A 27277-nucleotide genomic window follows, 5' to 3' on the forward strand; every position below is an offset into this window, starting at 1 on the left:
GTAGTCCCAGCTACTCGGGAGGCTGAGGCAGGAGAATCACTTGAACACAGGAGGCAGAGGTTGCAGTGAGCCAAGATCACACCACTGCACTCCAGCCTGGGCAACAAGAGCAAAAACTCCATCTCAAAAATAAAAGGAATTATTTTCAAATTCACGCCACTGCACTCCAGCCTGGCCAACAAGAGCAAAACTTCATCTCAGGGAAAAAAAAAAAAAAAAGCAATTATTTTCAAATTCAACATCACTGTAGTAAGACAACAGAGCAAACACACAACACAGTGTCTGTAATATTTTATTATGATAACATTAGAGTGGTAGTTATAAGTTGTCATCATCTCTTAAGAATGCAAGAAAAGAGATGTAATTCTCTTGTATGATAAAGTGAAGTGAAATGGTTAAAAAACACAGTTTCAATTATAAGTGCATCAAAAGTTTTCAGTTTTTATTATTGATCCACTGGTTAGAATTTAATTGCACGTGTAAAAAGATTTAAAGCTGTTATTTTGTCCATAATTTCATATGCTCCTATCATAGTTAGTGCTCGAATTAGTTGATCTCTTAAAGCAGCAGCAGTTAGTGATAATTTGTTACTCTGTGTTTTCCATATAACAAGTGCTTGGTGGGCTCTCTCACTTAATGAAACAGTGCTGAAAAACATTATTAATAATATAATAGTTAAATATGTATTAATGTTTAATATATTAAAATTACTAATAATTATTTGAAATGTCAATTAAGAACCTTGCTTTAAACTCCTGTAATATTGTATATCTAGGTTTTCAAACCAATTTTACCAAAGTGAAGATGAAATTAATTGGTGAAGAGAATCTCTATAAAAATTTAGCATGGGCCGGGCACCATGGCTCACGCCTGTAATCCCAGCACTTTGGGAGGCCGAGACGGGCGGATCACGAGGTCAGGAGATCGAGACCATCCTGGCTAACACGGTGAAACCCCGTCTCTACTAAAAATACAAAACAAGGCCGGGCGCGGTGGCTCAAGCCTGTAATCCCAGCACTTTGGGAGGCCGAGGTGGACGGATCACGAGGTCAGGAGATCGAGACCATCCTGGCTAACACGGTGAAACCCCGTCTCTACTAAAAATACAAAAAAAATTAGCCAGGCGTGGTGACGGGCACCTGTAGTTCCAGCTACTCGGGAGGCTGAGGCAGGAGAATGGCATAAACCCGAGAGGCGGAGCTTGCAGTGAGCAGAGATCGCGCCACTGCACTCCAGCCTGGGCGACAGAGCGAGATTCCGTCTCAAAAAATAGCATGGAGCTGGGGACATAGAAAGTGAATGTTAGCTCCAGCCCATCCCTTGTTCCCTTATAGAAAATCAACAATTCAATTTACATTCCGTTCTCAAGACCTCAAAATCATAATTGTGGGTTATTTCTAATAAACCAGTATATTACTGCAACTATACTCTATGCCTTTTTTTTTTTTTTTTTTTTTTTTTTTTTGAGATGGAGTCTCACTATCTCCCAGGCTGGAGTGCAGTGGCGCCTCCCGGGTTCATGCCATTCTTCTGCCTCAGCCTCCCAAGTAGCTGGGACTACAGGCGCTCACCACCCCTAGCTAATTTTTTGTATTTTTAGGAGAGACGGGTTTTCACCGTGTTAGCCAGGATGGTCTCGATCTCCTGACCTCATGACCCGCCTGCCTCAGCGTCCCAAAGTGCTGGGATTACAGGCATGAGCCACCATGTCCCGTTACTATATGCTTTATAGCTTGATCTCACTTGATTCTCATGACAATTCTCTTACATGAGTATATCCATTTTACCAGTGAAGAAACCAAGTCATCAAGAAGTTAAAGGACTTGCCCAAGGTCACAAAACCAGTTGTGAGTAAAAGTCAAACAGTCTGTCCTCATAGCCCTTGTTCTTCATTATGTTATATAGCCTTCCAACATGGATCACAAACATGTAATACTAAAATCAGCTTTCTATAGCAAAGTAAAGATTGTGTTAATATGAATGTTTCAAAACCATTCAATATCAACATGATATACATCAGAATGAGAATAAATTTGTACTAAAAGCTGTCATTTATACATACCTCTTTGTAGGCATATCAGTTTCTGAGTTTGCCAGGTTTAGTTTTTGACATAAAAATTCAAAATTGGTTTCAGTGATGTTGTTGGCAACTATCTTGAATATCTTCTCTAAGATTTTCTCTATGTTTGAAGATAAAAGAAAACGTGTATCTTTTGAAAAAGATAATCTATTTTGAGTTCATATCTAGTTTTCTTATTTCTGTGCTTCTGTGAAATGTATATGTTAAGTAAAACTGAAAATGACAATGCTGGCCGGGCACAGTGGCTCATGCCTGTAATCCCAGCACTTTGGGAAGCCGAGGCAGGTGGATCACCTGAGGTCAAGAGTTCAAGACCAGCCTGGCCAACATGGCAAAACCCCATCTCTAATAAAAATATAAAAATTAGCCGGGCGTGGTGGTGTGTGCCTATAGTCCCAGCTACTCAGGAGGCTGAGGCAGGAGACTCACTTGAACCGGGAAGGCAGAGGTTGCAGTGAGCTGAGACCTCACCACTGTACTCCAGCCTGGGCAACAGAGCAAGACTCTGTCTCAAAAAAAAAAAAAAAAAGAAGACAATAGCGGCCAGGCTTGGTGGCTCATGCCTGTAATCCCAGCACTTTGGGAGGCCAAGGCGGGTGGATCACCTGAGGTCACGAGTTCAAGATCAGCCTGACCAACATGGAGAAACCCCGTCTCTACTAAAAACACAAAAAATTAGCCGGGTGTGGTGGCGCATGCCTGTAATCCCAGCTACTCAGGAGGCTCAGGCAAGAGAATAGCTTGAACCCAGGAGGCAGAGGTTGCCGTGAGCCAAGATTGCACCACTACACTCCAGCCTGGGCAACAAGAGCAAAACTCCGTCTCATGAAAAAAAAAAAAAATGACAATGACAATGCAGATCTAAAATATAAACTGAAATTTGAAACATTTGTTCCATTTTTTTCTAAAATCCAAAAAATCCAACACTTAAAATGGCCATTGAAAAGAATATTTGTAAGCAACTTTTTATCTTTTTTTTTGAGACAGAGTTTCACTCTTGTTGCCCAGGCTGGAGTGCAATGGTGTGATCTCGGCTCACCACAACCTCTGCCTCCGGGGTTCAAGTCATTCTCCTGCCTCAGCCTCTCGAGTAGCTGGGATGCGCCACCACACCCGGCTAATTTTTTGTATTTTTAATAGAGATGGGGTTTCTCATGTTTGTCACGCTGGTCTCAAACTCCTGACCTCAGGTGATCTGCCCGCCTCAGCCTCCCAAAGTGCTGGGATTACAGGCATGAGTCACCGCACCCGGCCTATTTATAAGCAACTTTAAAGTGATTTCCAAGCCGTTTATTTCTCCAGGATTTGAAATGCATTTGACTCCTTCCTTCAATTCTGGCTTTTTAATGTGTGTGGGAATGTTTTGTTTTGTTTGGTTTGGTTTGGTAGAGAATATGGACAACAATTGTATGTGCTTCATCATGTACCAACTTGAGAAACTAAGTTCACATCTACTATAAATATGGTGTATATGTGCATATTTTATATTCAAGTCAATTATTTAATAAGTTGGCTGAACAATTAGTGATTTTAGTGTTTTAAAATAAAACTTCCAGCTAATTTGAACAAGACCCATTTTTTCTGGTCAAAGGTACTGTGAGGTTTTCTTTTCTTTTTTTTAGACAGGGTCTCACTCTGTTACTCAGACTGGAGTGCAGTGGCATAATCACAGGTCACCACAACCTCGACCTCCCGGGCTCAAATGACTCACCCACTTCACCCCCACAAGTAGCTGGGACCACGGATTGTGCCACCATGCCTGGCTAATTTATTATTTTTAATTTTTATTTATTTACTTATTTTGAGACAACGTCTGGCTCTGTCACCCAGGCTAGAGTACAGTGGCGGGATCTCGTCTCACTGCAACCTCTGCCTCCTGATTAGCTGGAACTACAGGCGCCTCCAGATTAGCAATTCTCCTGCCTCAGCCTCCTGAGTAGTTGGAACTACAGGCACGTACCACCATGTCCAGCTAATTTTTGTATTTTTAGTAGAGATGGGGTTTTGGCATGTTGGCCAGGCCAGTCTCAAACTCCTGGCCTCAAGTTCTCTGCTCACCTCAGTTTTTAAATTTTTTTGTAGAAACAGGGTCTCACTATACTTCATCTTAGCCAAAAGGCTGAGAAGCAATAGGGTCTCATTATATTGCCCAAGCTAGTCTCAAACTCCTGGGCTCAAGCAATCCTCCTGCCTTGGCCTCCCAAAGTCCTGGAACTACAGGTGTGAGCCACTACCTCCAGCCTGTGAGAATTTTTGGAACTCAAGATGTACCATCCACCATGATCAAATATGTTCTATTTTAAAAAGTTTTATATATACTCTCTCAGGCTATATTTCATGCTATGATATATATAAAATTCCAATCTTCTATGTAAAAGTTTAAGAAAAAAGTTCAGCCGGGCGTGGTGGCTCAGGCCTGTAATCCCAGCACTTTGGGAGGCCGAGGTGGGCAGATCACGAGGTCAGAAGATCGAGACCATCCTGGCCAACATGGTGAAACCCCATCTCTATTAAAAATACAAAAAATTAGCCGGGCGTGGTGGCGGGCGCCTGTAGTCCCAGCTACCCGGGAGGCTAAGGCAGGAGAATGGCGTGAACCCGGGAGGCGGAGCTTGCAGTGAGCAGAGATGGGGCCACTGCACTCCAGCCTGGGCCACAGAGCAAGACTCCATCTCGAAAAAAAGAAAAAAAAAAGAAAAATGCTCCATTTGTTAATTGCAGAATAAATACATTTCCCAAGCTGATTTCTCTTTGCCCTCATTGGATGCCAAGCCTGCAATATGAAGGCTCCTTGGGCATAGGGAAAGGAGATAAATGGCTGAGATTCTAAACCTTTCTCTAAAGTAATGTACCTAACAGAAATACTTTATGGATCCTAGAAAACTCCTAAAATCTTTATTTTATAGAAATATAATTACCATAAAAGATCCTTTCTTTTTTTTAGACGGAGTCTCACACTGTCGCCCCGGCTGGAGTGCAGTGGTGCGATCTCGGCTCACTGCAACCTCTGCCTCCCGGGTTCAAACGATTCTCCTGCTTCAGCCTCCCGAGTAACTGGGATTGCAGGTGCCCACCACCACGCCCAGCTAATTTTTTGCATTTCTAGTAGAGATGGGATTTCACCATGTTGGCCAGGCTGCTCTCGAACTACTGACCTCGTGATTCACCCATCTTGGCCTCCCAAAGTGCTGGGATTACAGGCATGAGCCACCGCACCTGGCCAAAAGATCCCTTTTTATAGTAACAAGTAGGACAATCAACTTGCACAGTAAGTTAAAGAAGGCAGCTACTGTGGCTTTTAATTTTATATTTTAGGTTCCTTTATCAATAAAGCCCAAGTCTTGGAAAAGCTTCTAAATGATAGCTGTGTATATGGATGTATATTGTGACTTTAAGGACTAAGCAATTTTTTGTGACTATCTCACTATGAAATTACATTAGTACAAGCTCCCGATTATGTAGACAAGATACATGATAGAATGATCTGAGGGGACAGTTTTGGATATTCCATTTCCCCAAATCTGGATCATAACTGATTGTTCTCTTGCATTAAATTAGAGGACCAAAATCTGAATTCTTTCTGACTAGTGATGGAAAGTGGCAAATCAGAGTCCTATAGGGAAAAGCCTAACTGTTGGGAACCCAGCCCCAGGGAAAGAATTGGACAGTGAAGGTTCCCTCCCAGACACTTGAAACCAATCTTCATCTAGTCCCTTTTAAAGAAAATGGGCCTGTTCTCAGAAATAATCAGACACACAACAGAGAGCTCAAGGACAGATGGGATAAAGACTGTCAAAAGATTTCAGACAATAGTCATAGTGCACCAAAGACTGAGTGCCATCTGTGGAATGGCTCCGTGGACTTCCCTCAAGGCCAAATGTATTTTATTTATTTATTTATTTATTTATTTATTTATTTATTTATTTATCTATCTATCTTAAAAATAGAGACAAGGCCACACTATGTGGCCCAGGCTGGTCTCGAACTTCTGAGCTCAAGTGATTCTCCTGCCTTGGCCTCCCAAAGTGTTCGGATTACAGGCGTGAGCCACCACACCCAACTCCAAATGTCTTTTAGAACAACTCCATTTGTTAGAACAGATTGAAACTGACAGATTTCTGTGTGGATTTTGAGTCTGGCCACAATCTCAATGAAACACCTATTGAAGGGCATTAAGGTCAATAGGGTAGGAAATGGCCCACCCCTCCTCCACTTGGATTTGCCTATTTTCAGTGCCTCAATTTGTATGGACCTGGACTAAATAATCTGAATTATCAAAACAAACTCTTAACCTTCAGAAAAGAAAGATGATCAATTTTTCATATCTCTGCCAGATTGAAAGCCTCCAATTAAAGCAAACCATCTTTTAATTCATATGAGATAGTGTCTTGTGGCTGGGTGTGGTGGCTTACACCTGTAATCCCAACACTGGGAGGCCAAGACAGGAGGATTGCTTGAGCTCAGGAGTTCAAGACTAGCCGGGGCAACATAGTGAGACCCGTCTCTACTAGAAGATTAAAAAATCAGCCAGGTGCAGTGATGCACACCTGCAGTCCCTGCTACTCAGGAGGCTGAGGTGGGAGGATCACTAGAGCCCAGGAGTCCGAGGCCACAGGGAATCGTGATCATGCCACTATAGTCTAGCCTGGGTGTCAGAGTGAGACCCTGTCTCCAAAAAAATTAAATTAAAATAAAATAAAAGAGAAATGACTTCTTAGATAGTCAATCACTCACTACCTACCATCTCTTTCATCTGCCCTCTGTAGATAGCGTGCAATAGTGTACAACTGTTTTCCTTTACAGATTTCCATTGGAGGTCTCAGCAAAGGGTTGTGATCAAAATTTATCTCCTTCAGTGAAAAAAGATTGTAGATAGCACTAGGTAGAGTTGTCAGATTATTTCCTAGTAGAAAAAAATTAGAATTGAATTACATCTTTCTATAAAAGATAACTATGGAGACAAATAACATCTATTATGTCTTGCTGACAAAGTACCAGAGGACCCTCACAATGCAGCAGGTCATAAATTATTTCGGATGTCCACATGCTAAGAGCAAAAAAGAGTGTTTATAGAAAGACAGCTGTGGTTGCTTTCTCTCCTAGGGGTGGCAAAATGAGACAGAGACTATCCTCTTTTAATACAGCAAAGAACTTTATAGAGTGGATGTGATGGTAATTTTTAAACTAAACTGTTTATTTAGCATAATTTTAGATTCCTAGAAATGTTGCAGAGATTGTAGCAAGTTCTTCTGCATTCGTCATCTAGCTTTAGTTTCTCCTAATGTTATCTCACATTATCATATTACATTAGTTTAATCTAAGAAACCAGTATTGGTACATTACTACTAAATACACTTCAGATTTCTTTGGATTCATTAGTTTTTCCGTCAGTGTCCTTTTTCTGTCTCAGGAAATCTCATTGCATTGCATACAGTTATATCTCATTAGTCGCCTCTGGTTTGTGATAGTTTCTCAATCTTCCCTTGTTTTTCATGACCTTGATAGTTTTAAGAAGTACTGGTTATGAATTTTGTAGAATGTACCATAACTTGAATTTGTCTGATATGTTCTCATTATTAGACTGGGGTTATGGGTTTTTGAAAAGAATACCACAGAGGTGAAGTGCACTTATCACATTATATCAGAGATACCTCATATCCACATGACATCACTAATGATGTTAAATTTTATCTCTTGGATAACACAGTCTCTGCCAGCATTCTCCAAGATAATGTTATAATTTTTTTCCTTTCCATACTCTATTCTTTGGGAGTAAGTCACTAAATCTAGGCTACCCTCACGGGGGAGTGGGAATTAAACTCTCCTTCCTAAATGTAATTTTTTCAGTACCATCGTAATCCAATATAAACCTAACATAAAATGTAAAACTGGGGTGGGCACAGTGGTTCATGCCTGTAATCCCAGCACTTCAGGAGGCCAAGGTGGGTGGATCATCTGAGGTCAGGAGTTCGAGATCAGCCTGGCCAACATGGCAAAACCCCATCTCTACTAAAGATACAAAAATTAGCCGAGCATGGTGGTGGGCACCTGTAATCCCAGCTACTGGTTGCAGGGAGCCGAGATAGTGCCATTGCACTCCAGCCTGGGAGACAAGAGTGGAACTCCATCTCAAACAAAAAAAAAAAAAGACGTAAAACTGTCGTAAAAATGAATTTGTAATCATTTAGAGAGGCCTAAAATTTGCCTTTATATTATTTACATATTTTATAATTATGTTATTTATAAACATAGATAAAGGAACCTGGTTCCTTTTAGTGAATAATCATATTTAGAAACCAAGATCTGGATACAGTGTTTCTGGGAGTGTATGTGTGCAAAATATATTTATTATAAACCTAGAATTTTATATATGTATATATGCACACACATACATGTATAACATATATGTTATAAATCACAGCACATAGTCTTTAGGGTCTGGCTTCTTTCACTTAGCATTACAACAACATCAGTGTTGTTGTGTGTATCAATAGTTTTTTTTTTCTTTTTAGTAATGAGAAGTATTCCATTATATAGATGTAAATAATTTATCCATTTAATACATAAAAGACATTTGAAGAGCTTCCAGTTTTGGCAATTACAAAGGAAGCTTCTCTATAAATTTGCAGTCAGTTTTTTGTTGAATACGTTTTAATTTCATGTAAAAGAGGAGTCAAAGTGAGATTGATGGTTTGTATGGTTAAGTGTATGTATAACTATATAAGAAACTACCAAACTTTTCTAAAGGGTTGTACCATTTTGTATTTCTTTCATCAGTGTATCAGAGTTTCAGTTACTTGTATTTTGATAGCTTTTGGTATTACCAGATTTTAATTTTAACTATCCCCTTTTTTTTTTTCTTTGGGTGGAGTCTCACTCTGTCGCCCAAGCTGGAATGCAGTGGGATGATCTCGGCTCACTGCAACCTCCACCTCCCTGGTTCAAGCAATTCTTCTGCCTCAGTCTCCTGAGTAGCTGGGACTATAAGCACGTGCCACCACACGGGCTAATTTTTGTAGTTTTAATAGAGACAGGGTTTCACCATATTGGCCAGGCTGGTCTCAAACTCCTGACCCCATGATTTGCCCACCTGGGCCTCCCAAAGTGCTGGGATTACAGGCGTGAGCCACCGCGCCCAGACTAATTTTAACTATTCTAATAGCAATATTTCATTGTATAGTTAATTTGCATTTCTCTAATATGACTAATAAGCATAATATTTTGGTATGCTTCTTTTCTTCCTTTCTTTCTTTCTTTTCTATTTTGAGACAGAGTCTAGCTCTGTCACCCAGTCTGGAGTGTAGTGGTGTGATTTCAGCTCATTGCAGCTTCCGCCTCCAGGGTTCACACTATTCTTGTGCCTCAGCCTCCCAAGTAGCAGGGACCATAGGCGCAAGCCCCAAGCCCCAGCTAATTTTTGTATTTTTAGTAGCGATGGAGTTTCACTATGTTGGCCAGGCTGGTCTTGAACTACTGATCTCAAGTGATCCACCTGCCTCAGCCTCCCAAAGTGCTGGGATTATAGGCATGAGCCACCACGCCCAGCCTCTTATGCTTATTTTTTATTCATATAGCTTCTTAGTAAATTATCTGTTCAAAATTTATACCAATTTTTATTAAGTGGTTTGACTTCTTAATTTTGTTTTTAGGTTTTTTTTTTTTTTGTTTTGTATTAAGCAAATATTTTCTTCCAATCCATGACTTTGCTTTTCATTCTTTTAAAAAATGTCTGAGCCGGGCACAGTGGCTCATGCCTATAATCTCAGCACTTTGGGAGGCCGAGGCAGGTGGATAACTTGAGGTCAGGAATTCGAGACAAGTCTGGGCAACATAGTGAAACTCCATCTCTACTAAAAGTATACAAAAATTAGCCGGGCATGGTAGCAGGCGCCTGTAATCCCAGCTACTCAGGAGGCTGAGGCAGGAAACCCCAGAGGCAGAAGCTGCAGTGAGCCTACATTGCATCACTGCACTCCAGGCTGCGTGACACAGCAAGACTCTGTTGTAAAAAAAAAAAAAAAATTAAAAAATTAAAAAATTTAAAGAAGCCTTTAGTCTTGCTCTTGTCGCCCAAGCTGGAGTGCAGTGGCACCATCTTGGCTCACTGTAACCTCCACTTCCTGGGTTCAAGTGATTCTCCTGCTTCAGCCTCCCAAGTAGTTGGGATTACAGGCACCTGCCACCATGCCTGGCTAATTTTTTTGTACTTTTAGTAGAGAGGGGGTTTCCCCATGTTGGCCAGGCTGGTCTTGAACTCCTGACGTCAGGAGATCCGCCCGCCTCAGCTTTCCAAAGTGCTGGGATTACAGGCATGAGTTATCGTGCCTAGCTGAGAAGTTTCCAATTTTGATGAAAACCAACTTATCAATCATTTTCATTTGTGGATTGCAATTTCAGTGTTGTATATAAGAAATCCTTGCCAAGGTTTTGATTTTTTTTCACCTTGTTTTTTTGAGACAGGGTCTGGCTTTGTCACCCAGGCTGGAGTGCAGTGGCACGATCTTGGCTCACTGCAGCCTCAGCCTCATGGGTTCAAGTGATCCTCACACCTCAGCCTCTCAAGTAGCTGGGACTACAGGAGTGCACCACCATACCCAGCTAATCTTTTTGTATTTTGTTTGTAGAGATGGGGTTTCCCCGTGTTGCCCAGGATGGTCCTAAACTCCTGAGTCTCAAGCAATCCTCACATCTCAGCCTCCCAAAGTTATGGGACTATAGGCATGAGCCATGACACCCAGCCTTTTAATATTTTTTCACCTTTTTTTTTTTTTTTTGCAAAATAATATTTTTCTATGTTCTTATCTAGAAGTTTTGTAGTTTTAGCTTTTACATTTAGGTCTGTGATTCATTGTGAGGTAATATTTTTATTTGGTGTGTAGGATCAAAATTATATTGCCGTTGTTTGTTTTTGTTTTATTTTGTTTTGTTTTGGCTTTTGGACATCCAGTTGATCCAGCAATATTTGTTGAAAATAATGTTCTTTCTCTGTTGGATGACAGTAGTTCCTCCTTATCCATGGGAGATACCTTCCAAGACCCCCCAGCTGATGCCTACAAACCTAATACAGTATCAAACATGATTGCTGTCAATCAGAACACATCTGTTCATGTCTTTCACCCACAAATTTAATGCCTTTTCCTTCTTAACTAAGCACTTATCATGCACTGTGGCTGTAATTTGTGTAGTTTGAGGTGCAACAGCAAAATTGGCACAAATTTCTTTTTCCGTCTTCACAATTTCATTGATAGAATATTTGTCCTTAGCGTACATCTTAGCGACTTCATCATATGATTCTTTTCCTTCCAAGTTGAGAACTTTCACCTTTTCACTTAAGAGAAGCACTTTAAGGCTTCTCTTTGGTGTATCCGAATTGCCAGCATCACTACTCTTGTGCTTTAGGGCCATTAATAAGTAAAATAAGGGTTACATGAACACAAGCACTGCGATACTGTGACAGTGGATCTGATAACTAAGACTGCTACTAAGTGACTGACAGGCAGGGAGCACATCCACTGAATGGATTCACATCCCAGGTAGGACAGTGTGAGATTTCATCACGCTACTCAGAAAAGTGCACCATTTTAAACTTATGAATTGTTTATTTCTGGAATTTCCCAGTTAATATTTTCAGACCACCGTTGACCATGAGTAAAACTATGGAAACTGAAACTGTGGATAAGGGGGAACTACCATGGCAAAAAATCAGTTGACCACATAGTGGGTATATCAGTCAGGGTTCTCTACAGGGACAGGACTAATTATAAAAGGGAGTTTATTAAGGAGTATTGACTCACACAACCGGTTACAAGGTGAAGTCTGCCATCTGCAAGCTGAGGTACAAAGAAGCAAGTCCAAGTCCTGAAACCTCAAAAGTAGGGAAGCCGATAGTGCAGCCTTCAGTCTGTGGCCAAAGGCCCTAGAGCCCCTGGCAAACCAGGGGTGTAAGTCCAAGAGTGCAAAAGCTGAAGAACTTGGAGTCCAGTGTTTGAGGGCAGGAAGCATCCAGCATGGGAGAAAGATGGAGGCCAGAAGACATAGCCAGTCTAGTCCTTCCACGTTCTTCTGCCTGCTTCATTCTAGCAGAGCTGGCAGCTGATTGTGCCCACCCAGATTGAGGGTGGGTCTGTCTCGCCCAGTCCACTGACTCAGATGTTAATCTCCTTTGGGAACACCCTCACAGACACACCCAGGAACAATACTTTGCATCCTGCAATCCAATCAAGTTGACACTCAATGTTAACCATCATAGTGGATCTATTTCTAGACTCTCTATTCTGTCCCATTGATCCTTATGTCTGTTGTTTTGCCAATACTATCATTGTCTTCATGACTATAGTTTTACATAAGTCTTGAAATCAGGTTTGTGAATCATCCAACTTTGTTTTTCTTCTTCAAAATTGTTTCAGCTATTCTAGTTCCTTTGACTTTTTATATACATTTTATAATTACCTCATTGTTTTCTGAAACAAAAAACTTTGCTAGGATTTTTACTGGAATTGAGTTGAATTTAAAGATAAGTTTTGGGAAACTGACATATTAACGATATTGTCTTCCAATTTATGAACACTATTTATCTCTACTTATTTAGGTCTCATTTAGTTTTATCTATGTTACAGTTTTCACCATATAGATCTTATATGTAATTTGTTAGATTTATTTATGGTTTTGGTACAATTTTAAATTATACTTTTAAAGAAATCAATTTCCAATCATTTATTGCTAGTCTGTAGAAATATGATTGATTTTTGTTTATTAACTCTGTATATGGCAATCTTGCCAAACTTACTTGTTCTGTAGATCCTTTGGGATTTTTGACCTAGACAATGTGTCTCTATTATCAGAAATAGTTTTTTCTTCTTCCTTCCCAATCTGTTTACTTTTTATTTCTTTGTCTTGTGTTTTTGTGCTAGTTGGGACTTCCAGTTACAACAACAAAAAGAAGTGGTGAGAAAGGAGAACTTTACTTTAATCTTGATCATAGTGGAAAAGAAATTGTTTACCATGGCGTGTGATATTAGCTATAGGAGTTTTGCAGATGCACTTTTTCAGGTTGAGGAAATTCTCTTCTATTTCTAGCTTAGTGAGATTTTTTTGTTGTTGTTGTTTGTTTTTGAAAATCTTGAAAAGAAATTTTATTTTTTCATATGATATTTGCTTTTTTTTTTTTTTTTTGAGATGAGGTCTTGTTCTGTTGCCCAGGCTGGAACGCAGTGGCACAATCATAACTCACTGCAGCCTCAAACTCCCAGGCTCAAGCAATCCTCCTGCCTAAGTCTTCCAAATAGCTGGGATTATAGGCATGAACCACCACATCTGCTTGCTTTGCTTTTTATACTTACAGTGAGAAGTTCATATGGCTTTTCATAAGCCTGTTCAGATGGTGAATTACATGGATTAGTTTTTGAATATTGACTCAACCTTGTATTCCCAGGGTAAATCGCTCTTGGTCACAATATGATATCATTTTTTATATTGATGGATTTGATTTGCTTTAATTCATTAAGGAATTTTGCATCAATGTTCAAGCAGGATATTATTCTGTAAGTTTCCAAGTAATGTATTTGTTTTATTATAGTATTAGGATAATGCTGGCCTCGTAGAATGAACTGAGACATGTTTTAGCCTCAATTTTATGACAGAATTTTTTAAATTGTCATTATTTCCTCTTTCTCTCTTTCTCTCTCTCTCTCTCTCTCCTTCATTCTTTCAGATAGAGTCTCACTCTGTCACCCAGCCTAGAGTGCAGTGGCACAATCTCAGCTCACTGCAACCTCCACCTCCTGGGTCTAAGCGATTCTCCTGCCTCAGCCTCCTGAGTAGTTTTGATTTTGATTACAGGTGTGCCCCACCATACCTGACTAATTTTTTTTTTTTTAAGTAGAGACGGGGTTTCACCACATTGGCCAGGCTGGCATCAAACTCCTGACCTCAAGCGATCCGCCCGCCTCAGCCTCCCAAAGTGCTGGAATTACAGGCATGAGCCACCGTGCCCACCCTAACTTAGTGATTTCTTCTTGAAAATACTTGAAAGAATTCACCAGTGCACCTTTTTGAAATTTGCATTGTTTCTAATAGAATTCACCAGTGAAGTTATCTGAGCTAGAAATTTTCTTTGTATGAGAGCTTCTAACCACAAATTCAATTACTCAAATAGATTTAGGGCTATCTGTTAGCCCACAATGATATCTACCTCCTGTTACTCACCCCCTTGTATAGTCCCTTCCCACATTATACCAAGGTTGGTCTGTGTGATCAATAGAATAGAGCAGAAGTGGTGTTATGTCACTTCCAAGATTAGGCTTTTAAAGACACTGCTGACTGGGCATGGTGGCTCACGCCTATAATCCCAGCACTTTGGGAGGCTGAGGCTGGTGGATCACCTGAGCCTAGAGAGGTCAAGGCTGCAGTGAGCCATGATCCTGCTACTGTGCTCCAGCTTGGGCAACAGAGTGAGACCTTGTCTCAAAATAAATATATATATATTTATACTTCAGAATATTTGCTTCAGTGAATGTCAAATAATGAACCCGCCTACCTGTTTTGATCTGACTCCTACTTCATAGACCTGGCTCCCAAGTCTTGCCATAGACATAGGTTCCATGCTCCTTATCCAAACAACAGAGATAGTTTTTTCTTCTTTCTTCCCAACAGAGAAGGAAATGCAGAAAAAATGCTGACCTGAGGTTGTGTAGGTGTGTGTAGAGGAAGAGGTGAGGTTGGGTTCAGAAAGGGAAGAAATACTAAATGACTGGGTATAGGCAGAGAAGAGAGAAAAGAAATGAAAATATGTTCAGGCTCCTCTACTCTTTCAAGGCAGGAACTGGACCTTATACTTTGCTTTCATTTTCTGTACCTAGGACAGTCATTTCCTTCTAATGGTGACTTAATACATTATGTTGACTCTTTGCCATTCTGTATCTTGTCAACAAAATTTGCAACTCAGACATTAATACTCTACTTATTGATTATGCTTACTGATTATGCTTAACACTCACCACTCAGGTTTAGTTGCTGGAGATCATTTAAAGATAGCAAAGATGGTGGAATATAACTTATTTGATTATTGTATGCATGCAAACTAACCAAATTTCTCAATTCTCCTATATTTCTTGGAATCTCTCTGATTGCATTATTTGAGATATCAAGTTCTTTAAGTTGAGTCATATTAGATAGCTCTCCTGGAAGTCTTGTTAACTGTAACAAAGATTAAAAAATTATACTTTTATAAATACATCTTTGCATGACTAAAACTTTTTCTAAAATCAAATGAAAGAGTTTTGTCTGTTTTTGTTTTTGTCTTAAAAAAGATATATTTTTATTATGTCACAAATTCTTTGTAACTGACTCTCCCTTCTGGCTAAAACCCACAAGATATTGTGCGACATCCAAGTACCTCCCCAATCTGACCAATGCTTCTAATTCAACCCTGTGACTTGCTACCCACTTTGCTCACATTCCCATCACTCAGTGTTCATTGTCTCCTTATCCCTTTCCCCGCTCCCTAAATCTAACCGTGTTTTGACTTCTTTCCTGTCTTTTCCAACTACTCCATTCCACATTTGATCTCCTTATTCCTAGTCCTATCAACATTGCTTTTTTTTTTTTTTTTTGAGTTGGAGATCTCCATCTGTCACCAGGCTGGAGGGCAATGGCGTGATCTCAGCTCACTGCAACCTCCACCTCCCGGGTTCAAGCGATTCTCCTGCCTCAGCCTCTAGAGTACCTGGGATCACAGGTGCCCAGCACCACACCCGACTAATTTTTGTATTTTTAGTAGAATGGAGTTTTGCCATGTTGGCCAGGCTGATTTTGAACTCCTGACCTCAGGTGATCCTCCCACCTCGGCCTCCCAAAGTGCTGGGATTAAGGGCGTGAGCCACTTCGCCAGGCCCCATTGCTTTTTATTCATCTTTTGTGTGCTTTTTTTAGATTTTTAAAATGACATGATACACGTTTTATACTTTTTGTATGTGTTCCCAAGCACGAAATGCATTTTGACCAAATGTTTAATAATAGTTTGGCAATGTGACCTTAAATAAAAGTTTGGCAATGTGACCTTAAATAAAAATTCCTACTACAAAAAGTGTTGCAAAATTGCAGGAATTAAAATATTCTGTTAAGATGAAGAATACGCATATTTAGAGAAAATAGGGCTTTTATGAGTGGCTTTTGAAATAAAGGATGTTCTATGAACAAAACAATTTTGAATGTGTAGGCACCTCTGAAATAACTAAACAACAAGGTACATTCTGGATGTTGTGCTATATGTTCTTCCAGGTATAAAGGAAGCATAAGAAATAGTTTCCAACTTCACAGAGATTAAAATTTACTTTAGGGAACAGAATATATCCATATGAAAAAATCAGGAAATGGAATGAAGCAATAGGTAATCCAATGCCAAAATAATACAATTAATAACTGATGAATAAAAGTTTAGAAAAGGTTCATTACTACAAATCAGATAACTAAAGTAAAGCTTCATGTAAAAAGTAGAACTTGAATAGCCTCTTAAGAATGAATAGGGGGCTGGGCTCGGTGGCTCACACCTGTAATCCCAGCACTTTGGGAGGCCAAGGCGGGTGGATCACAGGAATTTGAGACCAGCCTGGCCAACATGGTGAAACTCCGTCTCTACTAAAAATAGAAAAATTAGCTGGATGTGGAGGTGAGTGCCTGTAATCCCAGCTACTCAGGAGCCTGAGGCAGGAGAATCACTTGAACCCAGGAGGCAGAGGTTGCAGTAAGCTGAGATCACACCACTGTCCTCCAGCCTGAGTGACAGAGTATCATGCATAGTCATGGCTAGTGAGAAGCTGACCAGTAAAGAAAGATGATGCAAAGCAGAGGGAGATTTGTTTGGATAAGGAGCATGGAACCAGGCTATGGCAAGACTGGAGAGACGGGCCTGTGAAGTAGGAGTCAGATCCAAACAGGTAGGTGGGTTCATTATTTGACATTCAATGAAGGAAATATTCTTTAATTACCTTCTCAACATTTACTAGAGGTGGTGTCTGAGAGTTGTATGATGATAGGGTTCATATAGAAGGAAGGTTCCTGTTGGGCATCCTTCCTTTAGTAAAATAAAAGCCCTGTGATTAATCTGACTCTTCTTCAGTAAGTGACCATCTGCTATTACATAAGTTAATTATTTGGGCATTTCATTTCCACCCCAAGGGGGTTATCAATGATATTTTCAACTACATGGGATATTCTTTTTGACAGGAGTTCTTGTAAATCATTTTTTCCATTTGATGACCTTTGCAATGATGTTGCAAATATGTGGACTGTTGCCTTGGGCAGCCACTCACTTTGAGTAGGCAACAGATATACAATTTGGATTCCTGACAGGCAAGTATGATACATGGAGAACAGTCCTCTGCAATGAAGTCTGACGGCTTTGATAAGGCTTGCTAGAAGGAAGAAACTCCTGGCATAAATCTATGCATGAAGTGAGTGATAACCAAGGACCAGGTTGTAGACAGTGACACTGGAAAATGAGGGAGACAATCCGACAGCTTTTTTAGAGGAAAAATGATACAATTTTGGTGTAAGATGAGGTATAACTGATGATGGAAAAGGAACAAGAATGATTTCATGAGTTTTAGCCTGGCAGGTTTAAAACAAAAACTGGCATCACAAACAGAAATGGAGAAGTTTTGAAAGGAGATGGAAGAAAAATGAGCTGACTTTGAAGTGATATTGAGTGTGTGACAACAAAAGAATAGAACATGTATAATTTCCAGGAAAAAAATGGGAACTATGGGACTACAGCACTGGTGTGAGATCAGCTTTAGTCATGTAGACTTTGGGATAATGTGCATGTAAGTGACAGCAGGTGTGGTGAGAAAGGAGTTAATAAAAAAGAGAGAGTTAGGGACATCATTGGAGATACCAACAGTTATCTTACAAGAGGAGAAAATGAGTGAGATGATATGAATCAGTCAATGAATTAACTGATTATTATATTGCAGAACTAAAAATTGTCTGTTAGTACAAAATCAACTTTTTAAATGCAAGGTGTATCATTATTCATTCCATCTGCTTAAGCAAGTATTCCCTGGAGTAGCTTTTCTGGAAATGTATTATATGATAGCTGTTATGTTAAAAATGGTCAAACAAGTTTGGGAAATATGGGAATATTTTGGGAAAATTAGTGCAAGACTCTTCAAAGCTTTTAATAGATCAGTATTCATTGTTATTCTTTAAGAGAAGGACCCAGTGCTTCTTAAAGCTATTTGATCACAGACACTGCTCCCCTCCTCCCTTTTTTTTTTTTTTTTTTTTTTTTTGAGCAGACTCTCATGGAACTAGGGCTTTTAGGAGTAGACTTTGGGAAGTCCTGACTTAGATAACAGCTGTGTTCTTTTCATTTGTTTACTAAGATCTTCATATAAATCAGTAATGTTTTAGTTTTTAAAAAATTATTTCCATAAAAGTTACTCCTAGAGTTTCAGTAAGATAAAATGCTAAACTCTAAAAATGTTAATTCTTATTGATCTAGTAATTCTTCAGGGAAAATTTCCTAAGGAAATAGTCTAAAATATGAAAAAGGCTATATTTATGGAAAAATCATCACAGGATTATTATGAAGAAAATTATAACATCCATAAATGCATAACAAGAGGATTAGATCTATAAATCATGTACTGGTTATAACAATTTATTGGGAAGATGATTATATCAAAGAGAAATGCTTATTGGTTAAAAAAAGAAGAATTTAAAACTGAGTGTGTAGTCTTCTATAATTTCTTATAAAACCATATGCATAACGGGGAAAAAAGACTAAAAGTTGTGTCAGCGTATGCCAGTAGTTATAATACATGATATGCTTGTGGAATGATTTTTGTTTTAATTTTATCACTTTCCAAACTTTCAGTAATGTGTTTATATGACATTTACAACTTTAAAACTCCTTTTACAATTACACAGAAACAAAAAGGAATCTATAGAATTGTCAGCTTTCATTGCTTCATATTTCATTTTAATGAAATATTTTCCTGTACAGCTTTTGTGTTGTGAAGTGTATTTATAAGCCATATTTGGTGGGGAGGGGGAAGACTTTCATTTAAAAAATAAACAATCCCAGCTCAATTTAAAACACACATATGGTACACACAGATACACCACAGCTTAAATTCTGATCCTCTCCAGTCTCTCCTTCCCCACAAAGCCCACAGTCTCTTACCTTTCTCCCTTTTATCTGACTTATATTCAGCTGTTCCAGTGATTGAAGTTGGCACAGTTCAATAGGAAAATGTATAAATTGATTGCTTGAGAAGTTTAATTTCTGGATTCCTTTTAAATTACAGATGTCTGAAGAGATTTTCTGTAATTGGTTTTCTGAAAGATCAAGTACTCGCAAATTTTCTAAAGTACACAGTTCTCTAGGGAAAGTTTCAAATTTATTACAGCATAAAATAAGTACATGGAGTGATATCATATTAGAAATAGATGCTGGAATTTTCTTTATTTGGTTTTTACCAAGATCCAGGTATTTAAGATTAATAAGAGAACAAAAGTGCTCAGAAAATATGAGGAGTTTGTTTTCACTCAATTCTAAATGAAGCAGTTGTTTACTGAAAGATATATCCGCAGGTATTTCTGAAATATAATTTCCATTAACACTCAAATAATAAAGAGAATCTAAAGCACACAGTCCCAACGGAAAATACATTATTTTGTTATAATTCAATTCAATTTTAATTATTTTTTGGCAGTTTTTTATTTCAATGGGAACACCTGCAATTATGTTTCCTGAAAATTCTAGACTGCATATATTATTAAGATGTGAGATACTGTCAGTTATTTTTACCATATTATTTCTGTTTACATGAAGTTTTCTTAAATTGTTAAGCTTATGGATGTTCTTAGGAAGTTCTGTTAATTTATTATCACTAAGAGTAAGGCATTCCAACATTGCACAGCAACATATTTTCTCTGGTATATTTTTCAATAAATTTTTATCAAGTATAAGAATCCTAAGTTCCCTGAAATTCTCAATTTTGTGTGAAATAACTTCCAATTTATTGTCGGCCAGTTGGAGTTCTTTTATTTTGAGTAACTGAAAAATTTCTACAGCCAGAAAGGTAAGCTTATTATGATCCAGTAAAAGTGTTTCTAAATTTTTAAGCTCCCTAATTTCTTTTGGCAAACTGCTGATCAGGTTTCCAGTAAGGTCTAGTGAAATTAACTTTGGAAGGAAGCACAGAGCTTTAGGAAATATTGTTAATTGATTATATTGCAAATTGAGAACCCGCAAGTATTTTAAACTAGGCAGAGTATCTGGTATATGCCTTAACTTATTTTTACCCAAACTTAAAATTTCCAAGTTTCCAAGACATTCTAAGTCAGAAGGAAAATTTTCAATGTAATTGTTATAAAAAAAGAGTTGTCTGATATTCCCAAGCTGAGATATTTCTTTAGGTATATGTGATATGTGGTTGTGACTGACGTTTAATATCCTTAAATTATGAAGTAACCGAATTTCAGATGGAAGTGATGATAATCCATTTTCTTGCAGGGATAGAATTTCAAGTCCTAGCAGATCACCTGAGTCTGCCCCTTGAAAAGTTTTGATTTGATTCTTGTCTAAATATAGATGTTTTACATATTTGATTTTTAAAATGTCCTTAGGAAATTCCTGTAAACCCTTGGCCTCAAGGTTAACTGTAAAGTTATCTTTACAAGTTGTTTCTAAGCCAAGATGTTTCTGATTTTCTTCAGAGACTTGTGGACCAACTTCTCCTACTGTTTCATGAGATAGGAAGTTAACCAAAGCCTGATATTCTGCAATCCTCCCAGTTAGTGATGATAAACTCTGTGAAGTTTCTGTTCTAGTGCTTGTTTCAGAAAATTGAAGATTTTTCTTTTGTTCTTCATTTCTCTTGGACTTGCTTCCAGAGGAAGATGTTGACTCTAATGTAATCTGTCTAGGATGTGTTTCATAAATCTGGTTAGAAGATTTCCCTTCCAGGTAATCAGAAGCTTCGTTTATCAAATTTGATGTTTCTTTAATAAAGCCAGGCTCCTTCACTGACTGTGATCTAGATTCTTTCCTAAATTGACTAATAGTATCCTCTAGCTCCTCTGACATACCCTCCTTTTCAGACATCTTATTTGCTGATATGTTTTATGCCAATACAAAATTGTAACTTGATTTTAATTTTCATGTTTTTTCCTTTGAATCTACAAAACAAACGTTGAAATTAAAAGAAAAGATGTAATAGAGATGTCAAAATTACAAATAAATCTTAATACAACTATTTTATTTTAAAAGAAATAATTTAATACAAATACAAATAATACATTTATAACAAACTAATTTTATGTATAATTCCTGGTTAAGGATGGTTTATTGATTGCATGTACTTATCACATGTTACTCTTGAAATCACTTTAAAATTACAGAAAGAAACAAAACAGATCAAAGAAAATGAGAAAAAAGCCACAAGGGAATGAGAGGATTCAGTAAATTTCATGGAAAACATAAAAGGGGGCCGGGCGCGGTGGCTCACACCTGTAATCCCAGCACTTTGGGAGGCTGAAGTGGGCAGATCACTTCAGGTCAGGAGTTGGAGACCAGCCTGGCCTACATGGCGAAACCCTGTCTCTTCTAAAAATACAAAAATTAGCTGGGCGTGGTAGTGGGTGTCTGTAATCCCAGCTACTGGGGAGGTTGAGGCAGGAGAATTGCTTAAACCTGGGAGGCAGAGGTTGCAGTGAGCCGAGACTGCACCATTGCACTCCAGCCTGGACAACAAGAGCAAAACTCTATCTCAAAATAAATAAATAAATAACATAACATAACATAAAAGGGAGAGCCAGTGGCCTACCATGCCACAGGTAAAGAGTACCATTCTCATTGTGAACACTGGATGTTTACATATGGTACTAGTGTCTTGCTGTAACAAATTCAGTGCATTATGACAATTTTCTTAGGGGTAGAAGTGAAACGTCTTAAGAAAGGGTACGCTTTCTGTAAGAGTAAACTAGACATTAAACAGTCCTTGCATGGATTGCAGCCTACCTGAGACTTCTGAGTGACTCCCATGGTACCAGCACCAGCTGGGTAGCACCACTCCTCAGAAGTCTGGGTCCCAGCTCTGTAAGTCCCTCCTCCAAGCTTGCAGTTTCTAAAGACCCAGTATATTCCCTTTGTCCCTTCAGCCTTAGGGATGGTAACTACTTCCTATGTTTACTATCTCTGTGTTGCTGCAGTTCCATCTTCACCTTTTTAGTTCTCCAGTACTTGTCTAAGCAATTTCTTACATTAAATCCTGTCAAACTGGCATGGTTTGGGTATTCAGTATTTCTACTCTCCCAGAGAGCAGAAAAAGAGGGAACATTTTCCAACTTGTTTGATGAGGCTAGCACTAACCTCAATATCAACACCTAACAAGGACAATATGAAAAAGAAAATTACAGGCCACATTTACTCAAGAACAAAAATGTAAAAATTCTAAACATTAGGAAATTATTCTAAATATTATAAAGCCATCAATATATAAAAAGCATACTACTTCATGAGTCAGTTGCATTTGTCCTAGGAATGCAAGTTTGGATTTAACAATAGAAAACTAATGTAATTTGCCACATTAAGAGATTAAAGAAGAAAAACTCATGTAAACATTGCAATAGATGTAGAAGTACTTGATAAGTTGTAACATTTTTCATAATTTACAAAGTAGGAATAGATGGGAATTTATTTAATCTGCTAAAGGGTATCCATAAAAATCTGCAGTAAACATCATATCTAGTGGTGAAACACTGAAAACTTTTGAGATTGGAAGCTAGAAAAGGTTATGCTCATCATTACTTCTATTTAACATTGTACTGAGATAGTAATTAGCCAGTGGCATAAGGCAAAAAGAAAAGGTATACAGATTAAAAAGGAAGAAATAAAATGGTCATTAGTCACAGATAATATAATTATATATGTAGAAAATCCAAGCTAATCTACAAGTAAACTATTAGAATAAATAAGAATATTAAGTAATATTGCTAAATACAAAGTCAACATACACAGTCAATTTTCTTTTTTTCTTTTTTTTTTGTGGGGACAGACAGTCTCACTCTGTCGCCAGGCTACAGTGCACTGGTGCTATCTTGGCTCACTGCAACCTCTGACTCCCTGGTTCAAGTGATTCTCCTGCCTCAGCCTCCCAAGTAGCTGGGACTACAGGTGCGTGCCACCACGCCCAGCTAATTTTTGCATTTTTAGTAGAGATGAGGTTTCACCATGTTGGCCAGGATGGTCTCGATCTCCTGACCTCGTGATCCACCCGCCTCAGACTCCCAAAGTGCTGGGATTACAGACGTGAGCCTGTAAACTTTTTAGTTTTGGTAATTGCACTATGATTATGAAAAATGTTGATATTAGGGGAAGATAGATGAAGGGTAGAAAGGAACTTTCTTTACTATTATTGCAATTTTTCTGTAAGTCTAAAATTATTTCAAAATAGAAAAATTTTTAAAGTGATCTGAGCTAAAATGTTCTAAAGTGTTTTTCATCTGGGGTAGTTAAGTTGTTATTCTGCTTGGCTGGGTGCGGTGGCTCACTCCTGTAATCCCAGCACTTTGGGAGGCCGAGGCGGGTGGATCACGCGGTCAGAAGATCCAGACCATCCTGGCTAACAGGGTGAAACCACGTCTCTACTAAAAATACAAAAAATTAACCGGGCGTGGTGGCGGGCGCCTGTAGTCCCAGCTACTCGGGAGGCTGAGGCAGGAGAATCGCTTCAACCCGGGCGTCGGAGGTTGCGGTGAGCCGAGATCACGCCATTGCACTCCAGCCTGGGCAGTAAGAACAAAACTCTGTCTCAAAACAAAACAAAACAAAACAAAAAAACTATATGAAAAAGTCTTTCTCTCATTGTTTTCACAAGCACTAAGAGTCTCATTTTAAAACATGGCTGGGCGCGGTGATTCACGCCTGTAATCCCAGCACTTTGGGAAGACGAGGCGGGCAGATCACTTGAGGTCAGGAGTTCGAGACCAGCCTGGCCAACAGGGTGAAACCCCGTCTCTACTAAAAATACAAGAATTAGCCGGTCGTGGTGGCGCGCGCCTGTAATCCCAGCGACTCGGGAGGCTGAGACAGGAGAATCACTTGAACCCAGGAAGCAGAGATTGCCGTGAGCTGAGATTGCACCACTGCATTCCAGCCTGGGCAACAAGCGCAAAACTCCGTTGCAAAAATACATATATACATACATACATACATACAAATATTGCCAATTTGGTAGGCAAAAATATATGCAAATTCTGTTTTAACAAATATTAATAAAGTTGAACAATGACCCAATGTAATTTGTTACCTATCTGAAAGACAAGTACATTCAGGGAGTTACGGCACTTTTTCATGTCGTGCAGCATCAATAAATTGTTTTCTAAATGTAGAAAAAGAGACAGTACAGGCTAACGCAACGTGGGACAGCATGCAAAGCCTTGAGAAGTGGGAAAATGGGAGAGAATCTGGGCGTGGCTTACAGGGCCACTGAAGTAAGACAAACCTCCGCTTCACCTGTGGCCTCCGCAGCGGCTGCGGCTCCTTTGCGGGACCGGTAGAGGGCGCGCGCGGTTGAGTCCAGCAATTGCGAGGACCTCAGCGGCCCGGCACTGATGCCTCTCCGGACCGTGGCTCCTCTTTCCCAGGCCGAAAGCCCTCCGCTCCGCTGCGACCCGGCTCGGCCGCACCCACTGCGCGTTTGTGAGCTGGCCATCGGTCACACTGGGATACTCGAGGAGGCGGCGCGGGGCCTCCATTCAATTCCCTAAGAGGGACCCGCGCTGGCCGCTGCAGGCGGGTGGAGAACGCGCGTGTGAGTCTTTGGCTTTCGTACCGGAATCTCCCTGGGAGATTTTACAAGCCCCTCCAATGTTCTGATTGAATTGGTCTGGGGGTCGGTCCGGGCATCTAACGAGCAGCCGGGATGGAGAATTACGTCTGGATTCTGGTCCTCAGAAGTTCACTCACGTTAATCAACCCGCGTCCATTTTCGTGGGATTGTCTTGCTCCGAGGCCCTTCCACTGAGCTTTATTTTCCTGCCTGATTTAGGGGTCTGCTAACAGGATAAACAGCGGACCATACAGGCACGGTAAAAATGGCATTTGGTGACGTGGAGGACCCAGCTTGCCACCATTGAGGCAGCTCTCCTCAGGTTCTTTTGTCTTGGTTATCCCCGAGCTATCTTCAGGAACCGACAGGCTACCCCACCCCACGCCCGGAATGAAGGCCAGTAACTGGAGGCCAGGAATAATCAAGCACGCTCTCATTGCAAGGAGGTGACGATTGTGCCCGTTTAAAAGGGATGCCTGAGACCATGAGGATTTGGAGTTTTGGAGGCGGATCTGCCTTTGGGGAGTGAGCGTAGGGCCCTAAGAGGTGGTTGTGCTTTGAGACAGTTCCCGGGGTGATGTGTCCCATCATCCAAACATTGCAGCATAAGTCAAAGTTACAGAAAGACTCGTTTACTTCCAGCTTTAACATTACCAAAATATGGTATTTGTCAAAAAAATGTAGTATCTGTATAATTTGAGAATGTAATTGAAGAACCCGATATAGAGCTTTTAGAAAGGGGAAATAGAAAACTTAAAAAGAATCTTGCTTGGTTTATTAGTACCAACATCTAAAATATAACAAAATTGAATAAACCAATGAGTTTTATACTATGATTGAAATAAAATGCCACTATGTTCTTAAGAGTGCTAGTTTAACAGGAAATCTCCAAAGCATTATTATCCAGACTCATCTCAAAGGTTCACTTTTCATTTGCATGAGCCCTTGCTATTTGGAGGGTAGGAGGGTGCACCTCGTTCTGGTGGCTGCCACCTTGATGAGGAGACACTCCTTGTTAACAGGATGGTTAGCCCACGGCTTTTCCCAGCCCCATTTTCCACACCCAGTAAATTGTTTTAGTTTATGGACCTCAGCTGCAGTTGCAATCATCATCAAATTCCAATTTTGAATTTAAAGGTGAATAATGAATGCAATGAACTTTCTAGAATTTATGAAGGGCAGTGATGTTCCTTTTTATCTAATACTTTTACATGTGTAGCCTTTCAGCATGCTATTTTGTGGACTGAATTTACAAATTGTCATTTGTTTAATGAACTGTAAATATAACATGATGACTAATTGAAAACACATACAATTTGCTGGTATTCCAGAAGTCTATGGATTTTGTTGTTTTGTTTATATAAAAGGCATTTAAAGCAGCTGCTTAGTATACTTACCTTCTTTACTCCGCATAGGGTAGAGGTGAAAAAACCTTCTTAAGCTTAATTTGGCAATTTATGTAACCTTTTGTTTTTGGAATACAGACAGTTTTCTTCCCCTTTACATTCCTGTTCTTTAGAGAGCTTAAATCCTAAGTTTCCGACTTGTGATTTAAACTCCACATGAGATAACAGGTTGGAATTTTATCTTTAATAATTTTATTTACCACTCAAAAGTTTTAAGTTTCAAAACATTTAGTCATAGTAACTCCTATAATAGTGTTTATTTAATACATCTTGGAGATTTTCTATTTCTGTATCATTGATATATTTAACTATCCATTTGACTGTTAATGACTAAAAAAGGGGGAAACATTAACTTCACTGCAATCAGGAAAACTCTTTCAAACTGTTATACAAAAGAAAATATATGGTGTATGAACACCCATGTATTTTTAAAGAGTAAATAACAGGTAAACCAAAGCTCAGATAAAATACAACTTTTAAATATATATATAAAATTGTTAGTGAATTGGCTAAAATAAAGATACAGGTTGGCTTTTCTTCCTCCTAATGGTTATTTGTACAAAACTAAATTTAGTATTAATTTAAAGCAAAAAACTCAGAAAGGGAAAATGGCACACATTTGATTTAGGTGAAAATTATTCGCTCATTTTTCTATCTGCAGGTGATTTATCATTTTTGGTTCTTTCCTTTCCACTGTCCAACTGGTATATAATCAGTAAATACAAACAAAAATACCAACATCTGTAAAATATAACTAGGAAGGCATGCTACAAAAGCATAACATAGCATATTCCAAAAGTCAACAAATGATTTGCTGGTTACTGGACTGAAATTATACTTACCTTATTTGCTCATAAAATTGAGTTCATGGCATAATTACATAATTCTGTGGCAAAGCATTTGGTATGCTCTAGGGGAGACATGTTTTAAAAACAATTGCCTTGGATTTTTTA

General features: G+C 39.1%; 1 protein-coding gene across 4 annotated transcripts; it reads right to left on the reverse strand.

Moving 5' to 3' along the window:
• Positions 1-233: 233 nt before the first annotated feature.
• On the reverse strand, positions 234-27277 carry LRRD1 (leucine rich repeats and death domain containing 1). 4 transcript variants are annotated; one of them, XM_021936070.2, is made up of 6 exons: positions 24603-27277; positions 19266-21265; positions 15076-15274; positions 6822-6983; positions 2063-2210; positions 422-647 (listed from the first exon to the last, which is right to left on the reverse strand). In XM_021936070.2, the coding sequence occupies exons 2-6, from the start codon at positions 21189-21191 to the stop codon at positions 461-463; spliced, it is 2622 nt and encodes an 873-aa protein (XP_021791762.2). In that variant the 5' UTR covers positions 21192-21265; positions 24603-27277; the 3' UTR covers positions 422-460. The 4 variants fall into 4 exon arrangements, with proteins under 4 accessions (XP_021791763.2, XP_021791762.2, XP_017812471.3 ...); XM_017956982.3 differs by having other exon boundaries at positions 24592-27277; XM_009203451.3 differs by having other exon boundaries at positions 2063-2180; positions 24592-27276.

This window comes from Papio anubis, chromosome 4 (assembly GCF_008728515.1).
Source record: "Papio anubis isolate 15944 chromosome 4, Panubis1.0, whole genome shotgun sequence".
In the NCBI taxonomy this organism is placed as follows: domain Eukaryota; kingdom Metazoa; phylum Chordata; class Mammalia; order Primates; family Cercopithecidae; genus Papio; species Papio anubis.

Excerpts from the sequence above, each read along its gene's own strand:
- LRRD1 (XM_021936070.2), bottom strand. The coding sequence starts at position 21,191 with ATGTCTGAAAAGGAGGGTATGTCAGAGGAGCTAGAGGATACTATTAGT. Across the intron at positions 2,211-6,821 it reads GAGGGCAGATGAAAGAGATG|ATACACGTTTTCTTTTATCT; the intron begins GTAGGTAGTGAG and ends CTTTTTCAAAAG. Across the intron at positions 648-2,062 it reads ACTGATATGCCTACAAAGAG|CACTGTTTCATTAAGTGAGA; the intron begins GTATGTATAAAT and ends AATGTTTTTCAG.